General features: G+C 30.1%; 2 protein-coding genes across 2 annotated transcripts; both read right to left on the bottom strand.

Annotated features, from left to right (window-relative positions):
- Positions 1-733: 733 nt before the first annotated feature.
- LOC145841854 (ankyrin repeat and MYND domain-containing protein 1-like) lies at positions 734-11,503 on the bottom strand. Its single transcript, XM_082949141.1, has 17 exons — positions 11,109-11,503; positions 10,486-10,776; positions 10,042-10,292; positions 9,639-9,799; positions 9,061-9,247; positions 8,136-8,307; positions 7,679-7,828; positions 7,289-7,432; positions 6,884-6,991; positions 6,491-6,622; positions 6,121-6,273; positions 5,737-5,857; positions 3,288-3,384; positions 3,183-3,230; positions 2,789-2,943; positions 1,602-1,860; positions 734-1,318 (listed from the first exon to the last, which is right to left on the bottom strand). Exons 1-17 carry the CDS (start codon positions 11,364-11,366, stop codon positions 1,141-1,143), a joined length of 2,865 nt encoding a protein of 954 aa, XP_082805267.1. The 5' UTR covers positions 11,367-11,503; the 3' UTR covers positions 734-1,140.
- A 3,076-nt stretch (positions 11,504-14,579) lies between these two features.
- Positions 14,580-15,556, bottom strand: LOC145842230 (cilia- and flagella-associated protein 299-like). Its single transcript, XM_082949647.1, has one exon. It carries the CDS (start codon positions 15,525-15,527, stop codon positions 14,829-14,831), a length of 699 nt encoding a protein of 232 aa, XP_082805773.1. The 5' UTR covers positions 15,528-15,556; the 3' UTR covers positions 14,580-14,828.
- Between the last annotated feature and the right edge of the window lie 3,768 nt (positions 15,557-19,324).

The raw sequence follows: 19,324 nt of genomic DNA, 5'->3' as shown, positions 1-19,324 counted from the left end.
TAGAAAATAAATTGTATATTAAGCGTTTATTTTTAAATATTCAAAATAGTGTGAATTTTTAAGTTTTATTTCATTAAAACTGGGTTTAATTTACTTTAAATCAAATTATTTTTTAAATGTTTTATATGCAACCTAAACGACAATGAATTTTAACTTTCTTTAAATAAATATAGCCAAATATAGAATTCTTTTGAAAACCGTTGTTTAATTTACTTCATATATTGTCAGAATTTATAAACTCTTTGTTATAACTCTTACAAATATTTTCAAAACTAACAGCTAGAACTTATCAATAAGATCAAAAAGAGAATTTTCGAAGCTTAAAATGTTTGTTAAGGTAGTATTACAAATATTAATTTGTTTTAAAATCTAAATTCATCAGTGATAAAAGTTTGATTTTCAAAAAAAAACTTTAATACATTATTAACACTGACAAGGAAATATTTTAACTGATACCTTAAGATAGCTTTTATATTAGATTCCTAAACATTTAATAAACATTTTATAAAAAGATAAAATCTTTATAGAAAAAAGTTACACAAAATATTAGGAAAAGTATACATTGTGCCACCTTAAAGTCTTTAAAGAACAGCAACAATAAATCTTGAGTTTATTTACCTTGAAAGTATTGCCTTTCAAAATTGCTTTAATATACACAAAAAATGTTTGTAAAACAAAGTAATTGTAAGTGCACTTAAAATACAGTGAAAACGTGTTTGGCAGGTAGAAAAAAAAATGAAAATATGATAATTAATAAACAAACTTACAGTGCTTAAAGTACAGTGAACAATTCCAGCTTAAGTTAAACTGTTTAAAATTTTTACGAAATTAAATAAAAGTGAATTTTCTAAAAATTACGCCCAAACGGATCCGTTAAACTGCATACAGATGGAAAATTTTGCTTGACAATCTTAACAAGAAATTAAAACTTTACTAGCATATGATAAATTTGAAAAGCATTGAAAAATTTTAAAAATAAAGCAAAAGGTAGTTTTCAATATAAAAAAAGGTCAAAAAGCTGCAAATAAAGAAAATGATAAATGAAAAGGTAGTTTTCAAACCAGTCTGCATTCTCACGCGAAACTTTAGTTTTCAAATGAAATTCAAGCACAGCTCCTACGAAGCTGTGGATACAGTTTTTCACACGAAGCTGTAGTTCTCCCAGGACCTGTCGAGGTAAGGCAGGGTGGACCCGTCCCGGCACCACTCCACCGTCCTGCCTACCTCGGGCATGGCGTTGTGCTTGGCGTTCGGTCGCTGCTTCAGCCCGCTCACCTTCCTCGGTTCCCGGGATTTTCTGCGGGGATTTTGGGATTTTCTGCAAGGAAATGGATTTTATTGTTAGCGTTGTGTGTGTTACTGGAGTTCAATAGAGTTCGTTGTTTGAAAATCAAAGCCAAAAATTTTAACGCAGGATATCAAAAAAATAGGCGATTGGCTCCCTTGGAGACGATTTTAGGGAGCTTTTTTTTATGTTAAATGGGGCAATTGTTAAAATGAGTTCATAAAACCTTTGTTTAAAGCAATCACTTATAAACTTTAAAATAGAAAAAACAAAAAGGTAAATTCACACAAAACATCTAGAAATAATATATTCAAACTTCTTTTGTTCCTGCTTTTTCTCTTTCGCCTTGATGACGACGTTGGGGTCGATGCGGTTCTTCTCCAGCAGCTTCACGCCGGTGTGACGCGATATGGTGACGTCATCGAGCTTGGCGAGGAGAATGTGCCTGTCGAGTATCTCGTCCACCACCGACCTCGTCCTCTCCCGCGCCCTCTCCATCGGCTCCTTCAGCGTCTTGTCCCGGAAAACTTCCACGAGGCTGCTGGGATCCGAGTGCGTCATGTCCGATTTGATCTCTGTGAGGTTTTTTGACTTATTAAGTTGGTTACTTTTATCAAGCCTTAAACATTGAAAAAAAATTCTTTATTTTCTATTTATTTTGCTCTATATCTTGATGCTTTAATTTGTTTAGTTTATTAATGAGAAAAAAAAAAGTGTATACAAATTTTAGTTTATCAAATACGTTGACCCTCTGCAAACTTAGTCTTTATTATAGCTAAAAATATAATTTATAACTGTAACTCTTATTATTTTGTTAGTTCTACTTATTTACCAATAACTATTTTGTAAATAAATATATTTAAACATTTTCAAACACGCTGTTAATTTATTATTATCGCTACAGTATAAACGCTACAGTCAAGAGAGTTAGTTTTTTCTTTGTTTACACAATTTAAACTACAATGGTAAATTCAAAAAAAAAACGTTTATTACCTTTTCACAAGCTGAGATGTTTATTACTAAGACATCTAATTGTTTTTAATTGCCATCAAAAATCATATGGTTAATTAAGATTCTAACAAAAATTAAATAACCAGTTTGTGATTACTTAAAGAACTACCAAAATTTCAATTCCTTAAAACAACAGTAAACTCAAGCTACCACGGACATAGTACAATGTTGTTAACCTTTGGAGTAAAAAAAATATAATCTGAGTTACGTCAAGCTAGTTTTAGTTATGTAAAATAGAATAAAAAATAATATTATTCACGCTTAAATATTAAAAAAATAACAGAAAGACTTCACAAAACAAAATTTTAAGAAAAAAAGATTTGAGGTCAAAAAAAACTGAGATTAAAAAAAAAGTATCATAAATATCCCAAGCTTTTCAAAAAAGTTAAAAGTAGCCTAAGTTTTTCAGAAAGTTCAAAGTAGCCTGGTTTTTCAGAAAGTTAAAAGTAGCCTGAGCTTTTCAGAAAGTTCAATTAAAACGTTGCAACTTACTTTTAACGCGGAGGCACTCCTTCCTGTGGTACTCCTCCCAAGCCTCCTGCTTGCACTGGCTGCTGCAGAAGTTGACCTCCTTGCACCGCTGGCACGCCTGCAGCTTCACTCCCACGCTGCGCGAGCAGTAGTAGCAGTACTTGAACATCGGCTTCCTGCGCAAAATGTAAATTTTTTTTTATAATGTTGCAGAAACGGAAACTTAGCGAACTTCTGTTATCTAAAAAGATAATTCTTTAACTTTGCAGTAATTGTCAAGTTTATGTAAATAAGGATTACGGTCAAAGTGTGTTTAACTCTTGTAAACTTTTTTTAAACTCTATACAATTACATAATTTTAACAACCTTTATAACAAGCTTTTAATTTTAACTTAAAAGCAATAAAAATGATCACCTGACTTTGGAGTCTTGAGAAGAGCCGCTCTTCACAGTGAGCGAGGATCTGAAGAACAAACAAATATTATCTAATCAATTAGACAACAAATCAATAACGACTCACTTATTAGACGAGTTGTTGTTTCGCAGTATAATTTCAGAGGAGAGTTTCGCTCCGGCTCCGGTGTAAAGGAACCTCTCGGCTCTGCTCGGGCTTCTACCTTAATATTACGTCATAATGGTTTAATAAAGTCACGTTAAGATTGCTTGTTGCAGTTGGCAAATAATAAGTTGTTTTAACGTCAAATTTAAAATTATAAAGCTAAAACAAACTTATTATAAAACTTTTTGTTTTGTGTTACATTACTTAGACTAAAAATAAACGAAAACAGTTGTAAAATTTTTTTTTAAAGATTTTAAAAAATTGAAATACTTTAGGACTATAAGTAAGTTTTTGAAACGGTACTTACAGTCATTATATTATGTATGTGTATTTATCAAACACTTTCATTAAAACTTTATGCTTTACGCATATAAACATCTTAGTATACAACCATTAAAATAACTTTACCGAGAAACCTGGTTGTAAAATACTTTAAACTGAAATAGTATAACTTTGACACTGTTACTTTCAAAAAAAAAACGTTCTAAATCTTGAAGAGCTTAAATTTTTAAACTAAAAATTTTAGTTTCATTCTGAACTACTTTAAACAAAATACTACTTTTATTCGAATTTGATAAAAATATATATTTAAAGCTTTATAGACATAATAACTTTTAAAAAAAGTTCTGAGTTTTAAATTTTTTCTCATTTAAAACCGACCTTGCAAGTTCTGTTTGGTATTTTTCAGCGTCAACCGTTGCTATCCAAGGTGACTTTAGAAGCTGGCAAGCTAAAACAAACTTTCTGGTGTTAAAATAAATAAACAAAAACTCATAAAAATAACAAACTCTCGTGAAAATAATAGCTAATAACTGCAGTTTTTACTTTTCTCTCTTTTAAACGTTACGGGTAAAAGTATAAGAAGTAAAAAAGAACTAGAAGCTATAACTTTATTTAAGACTACTAACTTACTACTACTATGTGGCTACTAAAACATTTTCGCAAAATTTATTGAAGAAATTTGAAGTTTATTTTCCTTTTACTTTTAAGTTCATTAGTTAGCAGCCTAAGTTCGCATTTTGAAAACAGCCCTAAAAGCGAGCTTAGCAAAACACTGGTCTTTAGTACATTAAACTAAAACCACTGCATTCTAATACGATTTAAATTTACATAACTTGACTTAATTATAAATCTTAATTTCTGTTTTGCCTGTTTAGCCATAAAACTATGTACATTTAAATTTAGTCAAATCATAAAGAATCACATTAGTACTTTAGTATAGTGAAAATTTTATTCTACGAAACTAAACTAAACTAAAATAACTAAATTAAACCATAATAAGAAGACTGGAATTTTATTTTACGTTGCCATTCTAAAACTATTAAGTGTATCAGGTTGTAATAATTTCAAATCCAATTGTTCGTTATTGCCGTTAAATAACTAAGTTTTAATATGAATTTTTTATATTTCTTATTTGTGTTTCAATCATGAGGTATTAGGTATGAACGTATAATAAATATGAAACATGGATTAATTTATTTTTTGGAAAATAAACTTTATTTGCTCATATTACTTAGGCTATTTATCTTAAATATACTAAATTCAATTAGAAATGTTGCGTTTTCAATCTCGTATTACCATGTGATAGTATATTTATTTACAAATTTAATTTTGTACGGAAAACTATGCCTCAAAAATGCAGCTCAACTGAAAGATTAGCGAAGTAATATCATTAACTTAAGTGTAATATAACTTATAAACCTGTACTTATATCACATGCTTTCTATATATTTTATTGTTCAGGGTTGCCACTCGTTTTTTCAAAAATTTTTCCAGGTTTTTAAAAGTAAACATTTTTGGGTCTATTTTTAGTGTTAAGTTAGTTTCTATAAAAGAAACTGTGTTAAATAGTACAAAAACATTTAAAAGATGTTGTAAAGTTGCTTTAAATGTGTTTTATAATAAAAGAATTGTTGATGATGACAAAAAAAAATATTTATATGATAGATTTTTTGTGTCAAATCGAAATTTTATTACTGAAAATGTATATATTATTAAAAATTCCAGGTTTTTTGATCAAAATTCCAGGTTTTTCCAGGTTTTTTTCAAAATTTCTCGAATTCCAGGTTTTTCCAGGTTATTTTTGCCTAAATTGTTGAATTCCAGGTTTTTCAAGGTTTTTCCAGGTTTCCAGGTAAAGTGGCAACCCTGATTATTTACAAATTATAGTAAGAAGTTATGTAATAATAGTAACAACAATTCTTCAGCTATTTTAGAGTGACGTCACTAATTAGGTTTGGTGCTCACAGTTTTTGTTTGCCCAACAAACGAAGCAAAAACCGTTATCTGGTGTACTAGAAACGGCTTCCCTTGCTTTTTTGTTTAAGTGAAGCTTTATAAAATGTTAGCTAAGCGTGACAAACTAAAAAAATAGTCTAAACTAATTAAATTTTAATCAACTTCAACTCACTTTGATGGCCGTCTTTGAACTGTTCCTGCAGTTTCTTCCTCTCCTGGTTGACGGCTGCCATCCGCAGTCTTTTCGCCAGGTGCTTGGCGATCGCTTTCCTGTCGTTGCAAGTCTCACGCTCCTGCGGTTGTTAGTTTAAATTAATCAAGAGATTTATCTTAATTTTAGGAAAATAGATGGAACTGCAAGCAGTTGGAATTTCAACTTTGTAGAAAAATGGCTAGTTGAGGAAAAAGGTTTTAAAAAAGGTAATGTGTTTAAAAACTTTCTTGCTACGAACAATAAAATATAAATAATGTTTATATATATGCAAAAAAAAGTAACACTTTTTAACGTAATAATCTACTCGGTAGTGAATAGTATATATTGCGAATCTGTAGAAACCTGCTTGGTGAGGGCGTGATACGGAGATTTGAATATGCGCTGGTCTGAAGAGTGCCTCCAGTGGATGAAATCGACCACAGTCCCCACCAACTTCTTGCTGCCGAACACCACAGGAGCCAGAATGTTCGCCCCTGAGTCCAGCAGCTTGTCTATCTGTTATATTGGAATATTTTTGAAAAATAAATAAAAAGCACTTTTTAAGAAGATTTAAATTTTTGTTGTGTTAGTAAAAAAAGGTTATTTGTGAGATTAAAAGTTACTTAAAAAAATTACTGATGATTGAAAAAATCAGAGTACGCATTTTTTTCGTAACTTTAATTAAAATTTCATAACTTCACTATATATTCCCCCATTTAAAAAAAATAGTTACCATTTTAATTCGATCGGAGTTTTTCTTGTTAGCCTCGTATTTGGGGTGTGCTGCTACGCAAAGCAGGCTTCCTAGAGATTGTGTCAGCGGTAAGCTCAGATCGGCTCCGAACGCTATCAGCTCGTCCACTGCCTGACAGTATTCAAAATAGAAAAAACTGTATGTATGAATAATATTTTAACTAGAATATAACTTTTGTTTAATATATCTATCTTAATTATTAATAATCAAATTTAATTTATTAAAACTGAAAACGTAATAAAAAATTGTTAATGATGTTCAAAATCGTTAATGTTAGTTTTGAAGAAAACAACTGCTTTAATTGTTAAATTAATTTATTTAGCTTGTTAACAATAATAAAAATTAACGAAACACATATAACAACTTACTTACCAGATCGTTAGCAGAAGCAGCAGCAATTGAAATAGGGGAATGCCCGCTCCAAACAACATTCGGATCGGCTCCTTTCTGCAGAAGAAGCCTCACTATCTTGCTTGATAACTAGAAAAATTAGTTTTATAATTCACTCATGTTCAAGGCATGTACAAATGCTAGTAATTAAATTAGCAAAATAAGAACAATATCTTGCTTGTACTAAAATAAGGTTTCTTCAAAATGACCAAAATACAGATGAGGTAAAATATATTTTATTTTATGATTCTGTTCAGTAAAAATACAACATTTCGGGTTATTTTGATATGCACACAAAAAAAAGATCAAAGTACCATAGAATTTAATTTATAACCAAAATAAAAACTTTCGTATAAAAGTTACGATAAAATCAAAACAATGTAATACTCGGTAATCGTCTTCTCTGTCGCAGGCGATGTGCAGCGGACTCCTGCCTCCGTCTTCAACGATCCTCAATCCTTCCGTCATCCACTGCGTCTTCTGCATCACTTCTTCGCTCAAACTGCATCTAACCAGGCTCGCGTCTGACATCTTACATGAAAAATGTTTGGTTGAAAATTGTTATCTTGAAACAGTTAACATTTGAAACAATTTTTAAAAGCAAAAATTTAGCACCTTAAAAATAGTCTTAACTTTTTCACTTAGTTACGGTTTGTTAGTGTCTGAAATACAATACATTTAAAAAAATAAATAGTATAGTATTTTAATGAGGTAATAAATTTTTAAAACAGCAACACAAACAAGTTATGCTTCGACAACTCATGCCAACAAACCGACCTTTTGATATTTGCCGACGGAATGGGTCACGTGATCATCTATTGCCCGGATGTTGGGATCGGCTCCGTAGTCGAGAAGAAGTTTGACGAGATTCACGGATTCCCTGCTCTTCAGTCCGCAAGCGATGTGCAACGCTGTCAATCCTCCCATCTGAGTAAGTTAGATTTAGATATTATAATAGTGATGTTTTGGATATCAGATTTTTATATGAGCTTTTAACACTATAAACTATTTTCTTTTCATAAAGTGACTTGAAATAACATTTTTCACACGATTCATGCACTTAAAAAATCAAATGTTCAAGTTTTTTATTGGAGCTTTAAGCAATTAAAAAAAAAAACTACAAATTAACAATTCACAACCACCAAAAATTTGCTAAATTCAAAAATAAAACTCTCAAATATGTTTTTATTAGCTCAACGGTAAAGCAAGAGATTTCATACAACTAAATTCAAACCTCATCACAGAGTCGAACGTCTGTGTTAGCTCCCCTTTCGAGCAGCAACCGGAGCATGTCGGGGTCGGAGCACTTGCAGGCGAGGATGACCGGGTAGAAGGGAAGAGGAGTGGAGTTGGGGTCGGCTCCCCTCCGCAACAGGCTCTCAATCACCGATCGCATCTTTGCGTGCCTGAAATGTTGCATGTCATTTGGTATAAAAATGTTAAATATGTTCTGAGAGATTTGAAATTTCCTCTTTGGTGGTTTTTAACAACTTAAATTTGGTCGAAAAGAATAATAAATTAGACTAGAAATATGATATTTAATGGCTACAGATTGCTTTAGTTTAATAAATATATTTTTAAAATGGTAATTAAAATTAATGTTTCACGAACGAAGTTTATGAACAAACTAGCTAGCGTAAGTAACTGTTATATAAGACATTATTAAATAACAATATCGAATTAAAATATTAAATTTATTCAAAGTTGATGTTGTGTTACTTAAGTAGCATTTGCAATTCTAAAATGAATTTTAAGCTAAAACAGGTTTAAATTGAATAATTAACACATAATAAACAGTAAACTATAAAAGCCTAAAATATCACCAACAGTACACACTTTTTAATAAAAAAATAGAATTTTTAAATATAAAAGTTTAAATTATATAAAAAAAACTGTAAGATAAATTATTGTTAGTAGTTCATTAGAGGCTATAACTGTTAAATAAAAAAAATAAAAAACTTTTGCCATTATGTTTAATGAAAAATGAAAAATATAATGAAATAAACAAATGTTGGCAAAAAAGTTTAAGCTCAATGATAACGTTATTGAATGCAATTCAAGTTTCATACTCGACAGTCCTTAACGCAACTAAAATACACCTAGCTTCAAGTAAAAATTTTTCAAATACCTTACTAACAAACAACCACACTCAAACTCACTCGGCTTTCCAGACTGACAACGCGCGCAGAGTGCCCTGCTTCAGGACCTGGTCGCTCCTGCAAGTCGAACCTTCCACGGCCTTCTCGTTAGTGCTCAGTAAGTTGGCAGTTTTGTTCATCAGCTTACGCGTTACATTTCCCTCCATTTTCACCATGTTCGCATCCGACTCGAAATCTTCCCACTTTTCTGTTGCAATTTCAATGTGATTGACTTTTTGATTTTTTAAAACTAAAACAGACTTATCATAAAACTTCGCTTGAGCTTTGTTTTTGGATGCATAGAATTTACAAATGTAGAAAAATGATTTAAGAGTTGAGAAAAATTAAAAAACACTTGTATAGAAAGAAAATGTTTAAAAAAGTATAAAATACGGTTTAATTTTAAATAAAAGAGAAAAAATAATTATCAAAATAGAATAAACTGTTTAAAATTGTTTTTATTTCTTTAAAAAATAGTTGTTTATTATAGATAGCTAAAACAATTTGACCAAAAAAATTATCTTTAATGATACAGAACTTAACATATATGTTAAATATATATAAGTAGTATCATAATGGTATTTATTTTTGCTAATTACCTGATAAACGATTCTTTCTGGCCTTGCTAGTATCTTGGGGTTGGTCAAAGTCGGTCACAAGCGAAATAGACCTCAAATCTTCGGGGTTTTGTGCGTTTTGCGGTGGTTCTTTGAACTTTGGAGCGCCAACCATGTTTTGGTTGTGATAGTCATCAAGTATTCTGTTGAGTGATTTTAATTTTTTTTAAAGATATCTAAGTACTTGTAAGTATTTATGATATAAAATGCTACTTTTTAACCCTTAATTAAATATATATAAGAATAATGGAAACATATACAAGTTATACATACCTCAAAAAACACAAAAATATCATGACTAAATTTACAGCTTCAAGAAATCAAACGAAAACCTATAACTACTTATTTTCAGTTAGAAAACCAACAATATCTCATTTTCTAAAACCTCTTGTCACTGGTAAAAATCTCGTCATCAAGGCACACGCTCTCGAAGTCATCCTCGCGAGAACTTTCAGACGGATCCATTTCCGAGCGAACGGCAGACGCCTCCTCCCTTTTTCCCGCCAACTTCAGGCTCTTCCTCTGCACGATCCTGTGGTTGCTCATGTACGATTCGGCCGAGTTCTCGACAAAGTAGTCGCAGGGAAAGTAGAACATCATGCACGCCGCAAGAGCCGTTATGTTCTCGTCTGTCAGCTGAAATGTATCAATGGTAACAATCAATAAACTAGAAATCAAACCAACTCTTATTTTGTTGGTTGCTTAATATTAACTATCAACTTGAGCACCACAAAAAAAGTACTTCTAATTCTTGTAAACACCAAAATAAATAAATAAAGTTTTAGAAATCACACCTCAATATTTTTTTACATTTTCACCAAACACTGACCTGATTGACGTTGGCGCCAAAATCGAGCAGCAAGTGGAGAACGTGGACGTGCATGTTGGTGGCGGCGGCAATCAGAGGGAAAGTCCCAACTCTGTCACAAACGCTCGGATCAACCAATCCGGTTTCGAGCAGTTTACAAACCGCTTTGAAGTTGCCATCGCCACTTGCTTGTATTAGATCGGCGGAGAGCTGCTCCAAACGGCCCGGTTCGTTACTGCATATTGAAGAGCGATCGCTGTTCAGTATTGAGTGTGGGTCGAACGAAGGCTGCGATGAGCTGTGGAGGTTCATCTGAAGTAAATGGGTGAAAATAGAGGGTAGGTTTAAATAGAGTGTACAATACACAGGTAGCCAAAAAAATTTAAGTGTTTTTAACTAGGATGTTAAATATTAGATAAGAATAAACAGCTATATAAAAAAACTTAGAACACGCAGGAAATAGTATTTTTAATAAAGTTTTTCCTAAGCAATTGATTCTATTTTAATCAAAACAAAATTCAATGAGAAAGTTTAACTAGTTTAAATGAATTAAGCAAATTGTTATTTATAAAATAAAGAAAAAGTTATGCAACTTAACAACTTTTTTCCAACAAAAAATAACTAAAAAAAAATCAATTACTCACATGATTTTGTACTTTAACCATCATGGGTGTTTTGTTGACGTAACTAACATCTAAACAAACTGCTTGATCGGACGTGCTGATCACACTCTTACGAAAAGCGCAGTCCCAGTCTTCCCTTTGCTTTACTGACAACGGAAGGTGGACAAAATCCCGGCAGTACGTCTCAATACCTTCAGGCAGAGTCAGAGTTGCGTGCTTTTTTACGTTTGTAAAAAAGTCTGAAGCCAAACTTATTCTTTTTGACTCATTAGAAAACATTGTGTTCAATTGAATTGAATCAAAGCTTCCATGCTGGGTTTCAGCAGCTTTCTTGTAAACAGGATGCTCATCCAGCGAGAAATAGCTGTTCAAGGTTGAACACAGGCGTATCAGTCGCTCCCTGTGCCAAGTACCAACGTCTTGAGACCCGTTTTCATAAGTGAACACTCCCGGTCCAAACCGTTCATCTTCCTTGTAAAGACCTTCAAATGAACTACCAGTTTGAAACTTGAACACGCCGTAACCGTCTTTTTGACTGTGGTAGAACTGGCCTTTGAACTGGTTTCCGTCGGGCCAAGTGTACAGGCCAACACCATGAAGATGGTCTTTGAAAAACTCTCCCTCGAAAGTCTGTTTAAATTAAATTATTTTTAAAAACAAATCAATTTTTTTAATAGCTTTTAAAACGGGGTGGGTGTCACTTTTGCACGAGCGTCACTTTTGCACGAGGGGACACTTTTGCACGAGGGTCACTTTTGCACGAAGGGTCACTTTTGCACGAGGGGATACTTTAGCACAGCGACTCTTTTGCACGAGTGTCACTTTAGCACGAGGGGACACTTTTGCACGGCGTCACTTTTGCACGCAGGGTCACTTTTGCACGAGGGGACACTTTTGCACGGCGACTCTATTGCACGAGCGTCACTTTTGCACGAGGGGACACTTTTGCACGGCGACACTTTTGCACGGAGGGTCACTTTTGCACGAAAAGACACTTTTGCACGGCGACATTTTTTCACAATGACAGTTTTTTACGGCAGCATTGTTGCACAACGTCACATTTTTACGATGAAATTTTTGCACAGAGACATTTTGTTACGATGACTTTTTCGCACGGAAAATAAATTTTGCATGCAGGCTGATTAAAAGTTTTTTAGTTACTACCAAGTCTGTAACATAAAAAGAAACTGAAAACTAAAATTTTATAATATACCTATATTAAAGGCAAAAAATAAAAGATTAAAAATCTTAAACAGTAAAAGTTAATGTTAGATACAAACTAACGAAAAAATAAAATAATATTATTTGTAAAAGATTCATACCAGAGACAATAAAGTTAATTTATTTAGAAACTAGATTAAAAAATACTTTAAGTGTAAGTAAGTTGTTCTAGTTTATTTTGAATTTTAATATGTTAATCATTAACTATGCCTATTAACTATTATTAAATAAAATAACACATATAGTTTATTGTTCATATGATGAACCTAGGCATCAAAACCTAGACCACTTAAACTGGAAGATGCATAAAGAAAAAATAAAATAACACATATAGTTTATTTATTATAACAAAGATAAAAACATAATTTGATATAAAATTTATAGGATAACATAAAATAAAAAATTTAAACTACAAACTTATATTTATTTACGCTTTGATGTAGAACGAACAACATCAAGTATTTAAATGCAGTGACTAACAACAAAATCAATGATCATGGAATGCTAGTGTAAGCATCTCTTGATACTTTTGATGAACATAAGTTCAAACTTCGAAATGTTACTCTCTCATTGGCTTAACATTATCATGCAACATCATTGTAATGAACTAATCTAAGTTTAAATCATGAAAAATGCGCTATTTTATTGTTTTTTAAACTAAAAAATAAAAATAAACATCAGGTAAAATCTGAAATACCTTTACATTTCACAAACTAACTAAATCTTTTTTATAATTTAACAATTGTTTAAAATTAAAATAAATTTAAAATATTTTTTAACAGCTATATAATGCTAATTATAACATCGAGAGAAAATAAGTAAAAATAATACTTAGAATTCGTGTTTTAAAGCCTTACTAAATTAAGTTTATCTTTCTGTTTAAAAAGTAACAAAATTCAGATTATTTTCATTTAATGTATTCAAATTGTTTTAATTAAAAATTAAAAATGTGTATTCAACTAGTTTATTTAAATTAAGCTAATAAATATAAATTAGTGAATTGTGGTACGTTATTAATTATTATATAGTTCTACGCAAAACTTCAAATAAAAACTTTACATTAAAATTTCGATAAAAAACTACCACATTTTATTTATGTAAAACAACTTGCGTTTAAAAGTGAATATTGCTTAAATTAATTTTTTTTTTAATTAAAAAAAAAAAGTCACCGTGCAAAAGTGTCTCCTCGTGCAAAAGTGACCCTTCGTGCAAAAGTGTCGCCGTGCAAAAGTGTCCCCTCGTGCAAAAGTGACACTCGTGCAAAAGAGTCGCCGTGCAAAAGTGTCCCCTCGTGCAAAAAAGACCCTGCGTGCAAAAGTGACGTCGTGCAAAAGTGTCCCCTTGTGCTAAAGTGACGCTCGTGCAAAAGAGTCGCCGTGCAAAAGTGTCCCTTCGTGCAAAAGTGACCCTTTGTGCAAAAGTGACCCTCGTGCAAAAGTGTCCCCTTGTGCAAAAGTGTCTTCGTGCAAAAGTGACGCTCGTGCAAAAGTGACCCGTTCCCTTTAAAACGACTTCTAAAATTTTTATTTATTTAATTATTAATAAATACTTAATTTGGCTTTAGAATAAATTACTTCACATTTTAAGAGATCTTTATCTAGAGATACGTAACATTTAAAACTAAATTTTGAGAAAAAATAGAGAATACTAGAAGTTTCAGCAATAATTCAAATAAAAATAAGATAAATAAAAATTATTGAAAAGATAATATTTTTTTAAATTAGATGCACAACATATTTTTATATAAAATATGTAAAGAATTTATTTAATTAAAAAATATTCTATCTTAAATTTCGTTAAAATAATGCTATTTAAACACAAACAGCTTGAGGATAACTGAGTAACAAAACCAATATGTTTGTTGAAAAATATAATATCTTGCATTCACATTACTACGAAAAATTTAGGATAAGCACCATAATACACAACAGTTGTACAAAAAAAAACACCTGTCCAGTTGACCACTGAAGTTTACCTTCACCTTGCTTCAAACCCTTCACCAATGGACCATTGTAAGTTTCTCCCTCTTTGCTTATTTCAATTTGAGACGCACTGTGTTTTTGACTTATTGTGTTTTCTGTAGTACTCACATCTATTGAATTTGAGGACAGTAGGCTTAGACTCATAACACTCAACAAAATTAAAAGCCTGAATCACGTTTAATATATAGTAGTTTGTAGGACAGTGTGTTTTTATTGATTTTTAAGTTAAAAAAAGCAACTATTTATACACTTATGTTAGTACTGATATTTATTCAAAAAAGGCATACATTTATACAACAAAACTTAGGAAGCCAAAAAATTATATTGCTCTTTGTTTGTGTATATTCTTTATAACAAAAAAAATTTTTAAATAATAAGTTTAAGTTATTAAGCTTTTATATTCAAAGTCTTAGACACTTTTTGTTATTTATTTATTAATCAAAGTAAAAAGTTTTAAATAAACTCAATTTAGTTGATCAAAATCCAACATAAAGGTCTAAAACTTCTTTTTTAAATATATGTAAAATCTGACTGCAAGCTACGTTTTTCGCCTAGTCACATGATCATATATAACTATTTGGATGTACCCATCACTTTGTATTCTAGTCCTAACAGTGTTGTCTCCAGGAAACGCGGCATTAGGGTCCACATTAACAATTTTTCTATCTCTTTTGTTTTTAAACAGTAACCCTGAAGCATTCTCTGCTATGACTTGATAATTTGAGGTTGGGTTAGAAATTGCCACGTTTGATTCCCAGTTATAAAAACTTAAATCAGTAGGTTTTGGTAACAGCTTTTTCTTGCCTTCAAAGTACGGCTCAAAGTTTTCAGATTTCAATCTGTGAGCATAGTCGATGTAACCAGATATTTCTTGCTTCTTGCTGTTTTTGTCCCGAATGAAAATTATTGAAGTCAGCTTACCGTTTCTGTTTGCCTCTTCTCTCTGTGCAAGTGCTTGTAAAAATGCAGTTTTCAGAAGTTTGCCTTGATGCGAAAGCGCTTTTTGCTGGCTTCTCTTCAAAAGCCTTGAAGCTTCTGCTGCAGCTTTTCTCGAGTTGAACTCTTCCCTCTTCAAGACTTCTCCGCTGCCTCTGTAGCCCAGTTCAACCAGCTGTCTGGCAAGCTCCTCGTCCTCAAGGTAGTAAAGGTCCAGAGAAGTGATTTGGGAGTCAAGAAAATCTTCATAAGTGGCAAACTCTGTTACAATGTTGTCAGCTACAATGTTGTCATCGTCCATAATACTGGTGCCTTTTAACTTACATACAATGTTCTGGAAGAATTTAATGTGAGAAAATTAAATATTAACTATCAACACTTTGTTGCTCATAGCTTTACTTAAATAAAAAATTCACTTAAATAAATTTACTATTACTATTATAAATTCAAATATTTTATGTTCATAAATTTTAATTATCATGTTAATAAAAAATCAATGAAATTCTTAAACTTTACAAAACATATTATACATTTATTATTTAATTTAAGTTTGAAAATCTAATATTCAAAAATATATACAATAATATACACCAGACGAAAACAATACAAAGTTTTTATAACAACTTTAAACGTAACACGAGTAACTATTATTAAAGCTTAGTATTTTTTAAGTGTACTAAAAAACATTGAAATTAATATAAAAACTAACACTATTCTTATTTTCAACAAAATTTAATAATAAAACAAAATTTTGTTATGACTTGTTTTAATTAATTGTTAGTTCAAACTTCACCACTGAGATGAATATTAACAACCTTAGTAGCTCTATTTAACAGTTTTATACATTTGTGGTTAAAAGACAGTGTTATTTAAGGCCATATGGGATGTACAACATCTATTTTTTAAGTAATTTTAACCTTATTTAAAATTTTAAAGCACACTTTATAAAATACTTTTATAGAAGAAAAAAAAATTGAGACATAAACATTTAAGTAAAAAGTTTCTGATACAAAAGCTTAAGAAACATACATTTTTATTGCAAATCAGTACTTTTAAAAATGTACAAAAAATCCATCTCCTTTATTTTTACGCAATGTTTTTCTATTTTTAGCAAGTGATTAAAAACAACTAGTAGAAAGCATATTTAAAAATATTTAACAGAAACTGAAAAAAAAAAATATTTCATTTCATTTTTGAAAAAAAAATTTAGTAAGAAGTAAATAATATTTTTCTCACAACTAATTCATATTTTACAAACTAAAATTAGACTGAGAAGTTATTTTAGTTGATTGCTCACAAACTATATTAGGAGAAAAAATTTTAGTGAAATACTCTAATTTTGAATTTTTAGTTGGTGCCTTCCATCAGGAACCTATTAAACTCTATAACTTAGGAAGCTTGTATCTCAAAGTTACTTTTAATTTAAAAAAAACAATAAAAAACTGGCAGCCTTGTTTTTAATGTAACAAACAATATTAACTATTATAAAGTAATTTACCTCTTCCTATTGTCTTTAAAATTCATAAATACTTTTGAAATATACAACTTCATAAAAAATTTGATAGCTATCATTTTGTTTATCAGCTATTTTTTTTACTTTAGTTACATTTTTTTAAGCCAACAAAGTATTGTCCCAACTTTAAAAAACTTGTCAGCCTAGTTTATGAGTTAAAAAACTAAATTAAGAATACAGTATGAAACAGTTTAAACAACTACTTTTTTTTTATATATTTTGTACTAACATACATGTTTTCATCAAAAACAGTACTTAATACTGACAGCAATTAAAGTACTACTACATGATTTCTAGTTACTAAAATAATGTTAAATTTATGCATAGGAAATAGCATATTTTTATGTTTTATACTGTTTTAAAACAAAATAACTAATGTAAAACTAATATTTTCAATAAAAACTTTGTATTCATTAAGGAGAAAGTAAGGCAATATTTTTTCAGGTATTTAAGTTATCTACCAGTTGTTTCTAAAAAGTTTTTAAACTAGAACTTTTTCTTGTGCTTTTAAGGGCATAGGGGGGGGGGGGGGTAAACACCCTTTTTTGGTTTTTGATCTTATTTTATATAGTTTTTACTAAGCTACAAGATGCTTATTACAGATTTAAAAAATTCAAATTTGAGATATAGCCAGTCAAAGTTGGAGGCAACATTGGTTCCTTATGGGAGGCGCAAACTAAAACGGCAAAAATAGACTATTTACCTAAAATTCTATCTTCTCCTACGTTTTTTGAGATAACTACCTCAAATTTTAAGGAAATGTTCCTTGATATATTTAGAAAACTCTGTTGGAAGGAATTTTTAAAAAATAAAAAAATAAACAAAGACAACAGATTTTTTTTAGTTTTTTTGTTATAAAATTTTTATTTTTTTAATTTTCATAAATTCTGTTCCAACAGTATTTTTTAAATATTGCAAGGAACATTTCCTGAAAATTTGAGGTAGTTATCTTAAAAAACGTAGGAGAAGATAGATTTTTAGTGATTTCTAGTTATTTGCCGTTTTAGTTTGTGCCTCCTATAAGGATCCTATTGTTGCCTCCGACTTTGACCAGTTATATCTCAAAAATTAATTTTAATTTTTAAAATCTGTAAAAAGCATCTCGTAGCTTAGTAAAAACTATATAAAATAAAATAAAAAACCAAAAAAGCTTCTGGATAATTACTTAAGCTTTATTTTTCATCTCTAGTTCTTAAGTCTTCAATCATGTGATACTAAAAAAGTCATGACATCTTTTATACATTTGCTGAATCCATTTAGACAAAAAAAATTCTTAAGTGATCCTATAAGTTATCATTAATGAAATAAAAAGGGTATTAAATCTTTATAAACTTCTTAAGATATAACAAATCAAATGTAATAATTATGTAGGTACTTTATTAAAAGAGCAAACTAAAACAACAAACAGACTACTTTATCAAAAACCTATCTTTTCCATAGTTAAAAAGCAGTTGTTCATAAATATCCTTTTTAATCTTAATAAACTTAACTTAACACATTTGTAAGAACTTTTAAAAGTTTTAATTAAGGTTTTTAGGTAAAATTAAATGTTTTTTTCTTTACTCAAAAGCTTGAAAAATTCAATAGTGATAACTTGTTTTAAACCATGCAAAAAAACTTAAAGTACTTAATTTTCAACACTTTAATGAGATAAAGTTTTTGTAATTTCTAAATTATTAAATAAAAAAATAGCAACATAAAATAGCCTTTCATTCATTTGCATTAAAAAGTTGTTGTTACACACTGACTTTATTTTATAATTTAATTGAAAACTTCCTACAAAAATTAATTTATAGTTTATAAATGAAGCTTAATTTGGAAATAATCTAAAGTTTTGTAAAAAATTACATGTATACTTTTATTCCTAAAAAATAAATTGATATAATAATACTTGAAATCAGCAACCTCAGGGTTGCCAGTCATTTGACTGAGTTAGACTAAGTCTTTCTCAAAAAAAATCTCAAAAGAAATTCTATTATTTCTTATGGTAAGAAAACAAGTCTCAAATTCTACTTTTTGCAACATTAAGTATTTCAGATAATTCTATAAAATTTTACAAAAATTTTTAATCATTTTTGAATTGGTTTATTTAAACTTAAAAAGCTTCTAAAATACTTAAAGCAAAAAGATCTATTTTGAAGTCAAGAATTTTAAATCTATCCAAATAAGTAAAAAACTTGGTTTAATTTTCTGTTCACCAATATTTCAATGGCTGCTTGACTCAATTTTAAGCCCAGTGTCAAGCTACTATACAATTAAAGTAAAAATGAAGTTTTTCATGTCTTATAAGAAAGTATTTAAAACAAAAATTTTAACGTTGTTACAGGGTTTATGCATAAAATGTTTTAAAATCAGCCTGATATTTCTTAATTAAGACCAATTTAGACTGACATTTACCGAAAGTGGACAATAATTTGCCACTTTTTATAAAAAACTGATTAAGCCTGACATATTATGGAACTCTGTTGTACACAAGTCCTATAGAAATAATATATATAAAATATTATAAATATAACCAATAAACTAGTTGTATAGAAAAGCTATCTATTTATCAATTACTAGACTATGTAAAAAAATGTGTTAAA

This window comes from Thalia democratica, chromosome 8 (assembly GCF_965202585.1).
Source record: "Thalia democratica chromosome 8, ktThaDemo2.hap1.1, whole genome shotgun sequence".
NCBI lineage: Eukaryota > Metazoa > Chordata > Thaliacea > Salpida > Salpidae > Thalia > Thalia democratica.
Note: the sequence above shows the minus strand (reverse complement) of the source record. Positions and strands in the feature narration are given on the sequence as shown.

What these genes read in the sequence shown, in the direction of transcription:
- LOC145841854 (XM_082949141.1), bottom strand. Translation starts at nt 11,366, where the DNA reads ATGTTTTCTAATGAGTCAAAAAGAATAAGTTTGGCTTCAGACTTTTTT. An exon ending in ACGTTCGACTCTGTGATGAG is followed by an intron (nt 7,829 to 8,135) that starts GTTTGAATTTAG and finishes TAACTTACTCAG; the next exon opens with ATGGGAGGATTGACAGCGTT. An exon ending in ACTCCGATCGAATTAAAATG is followed by an intron (nt 6,274 to 6,490) that starts GTAACTATTTTT and finishes CCAATATAACAG; the next exon opens with ATAGACAAGCTGCTGGACTC.
- LOC145842230 (XM_082949647.1), bottom strand. Translation starts at nt 15,527, where the DNA reads ATGGACGATGACAACATTGTAGCTGACAACATTGTAACAGAGTTTGCC.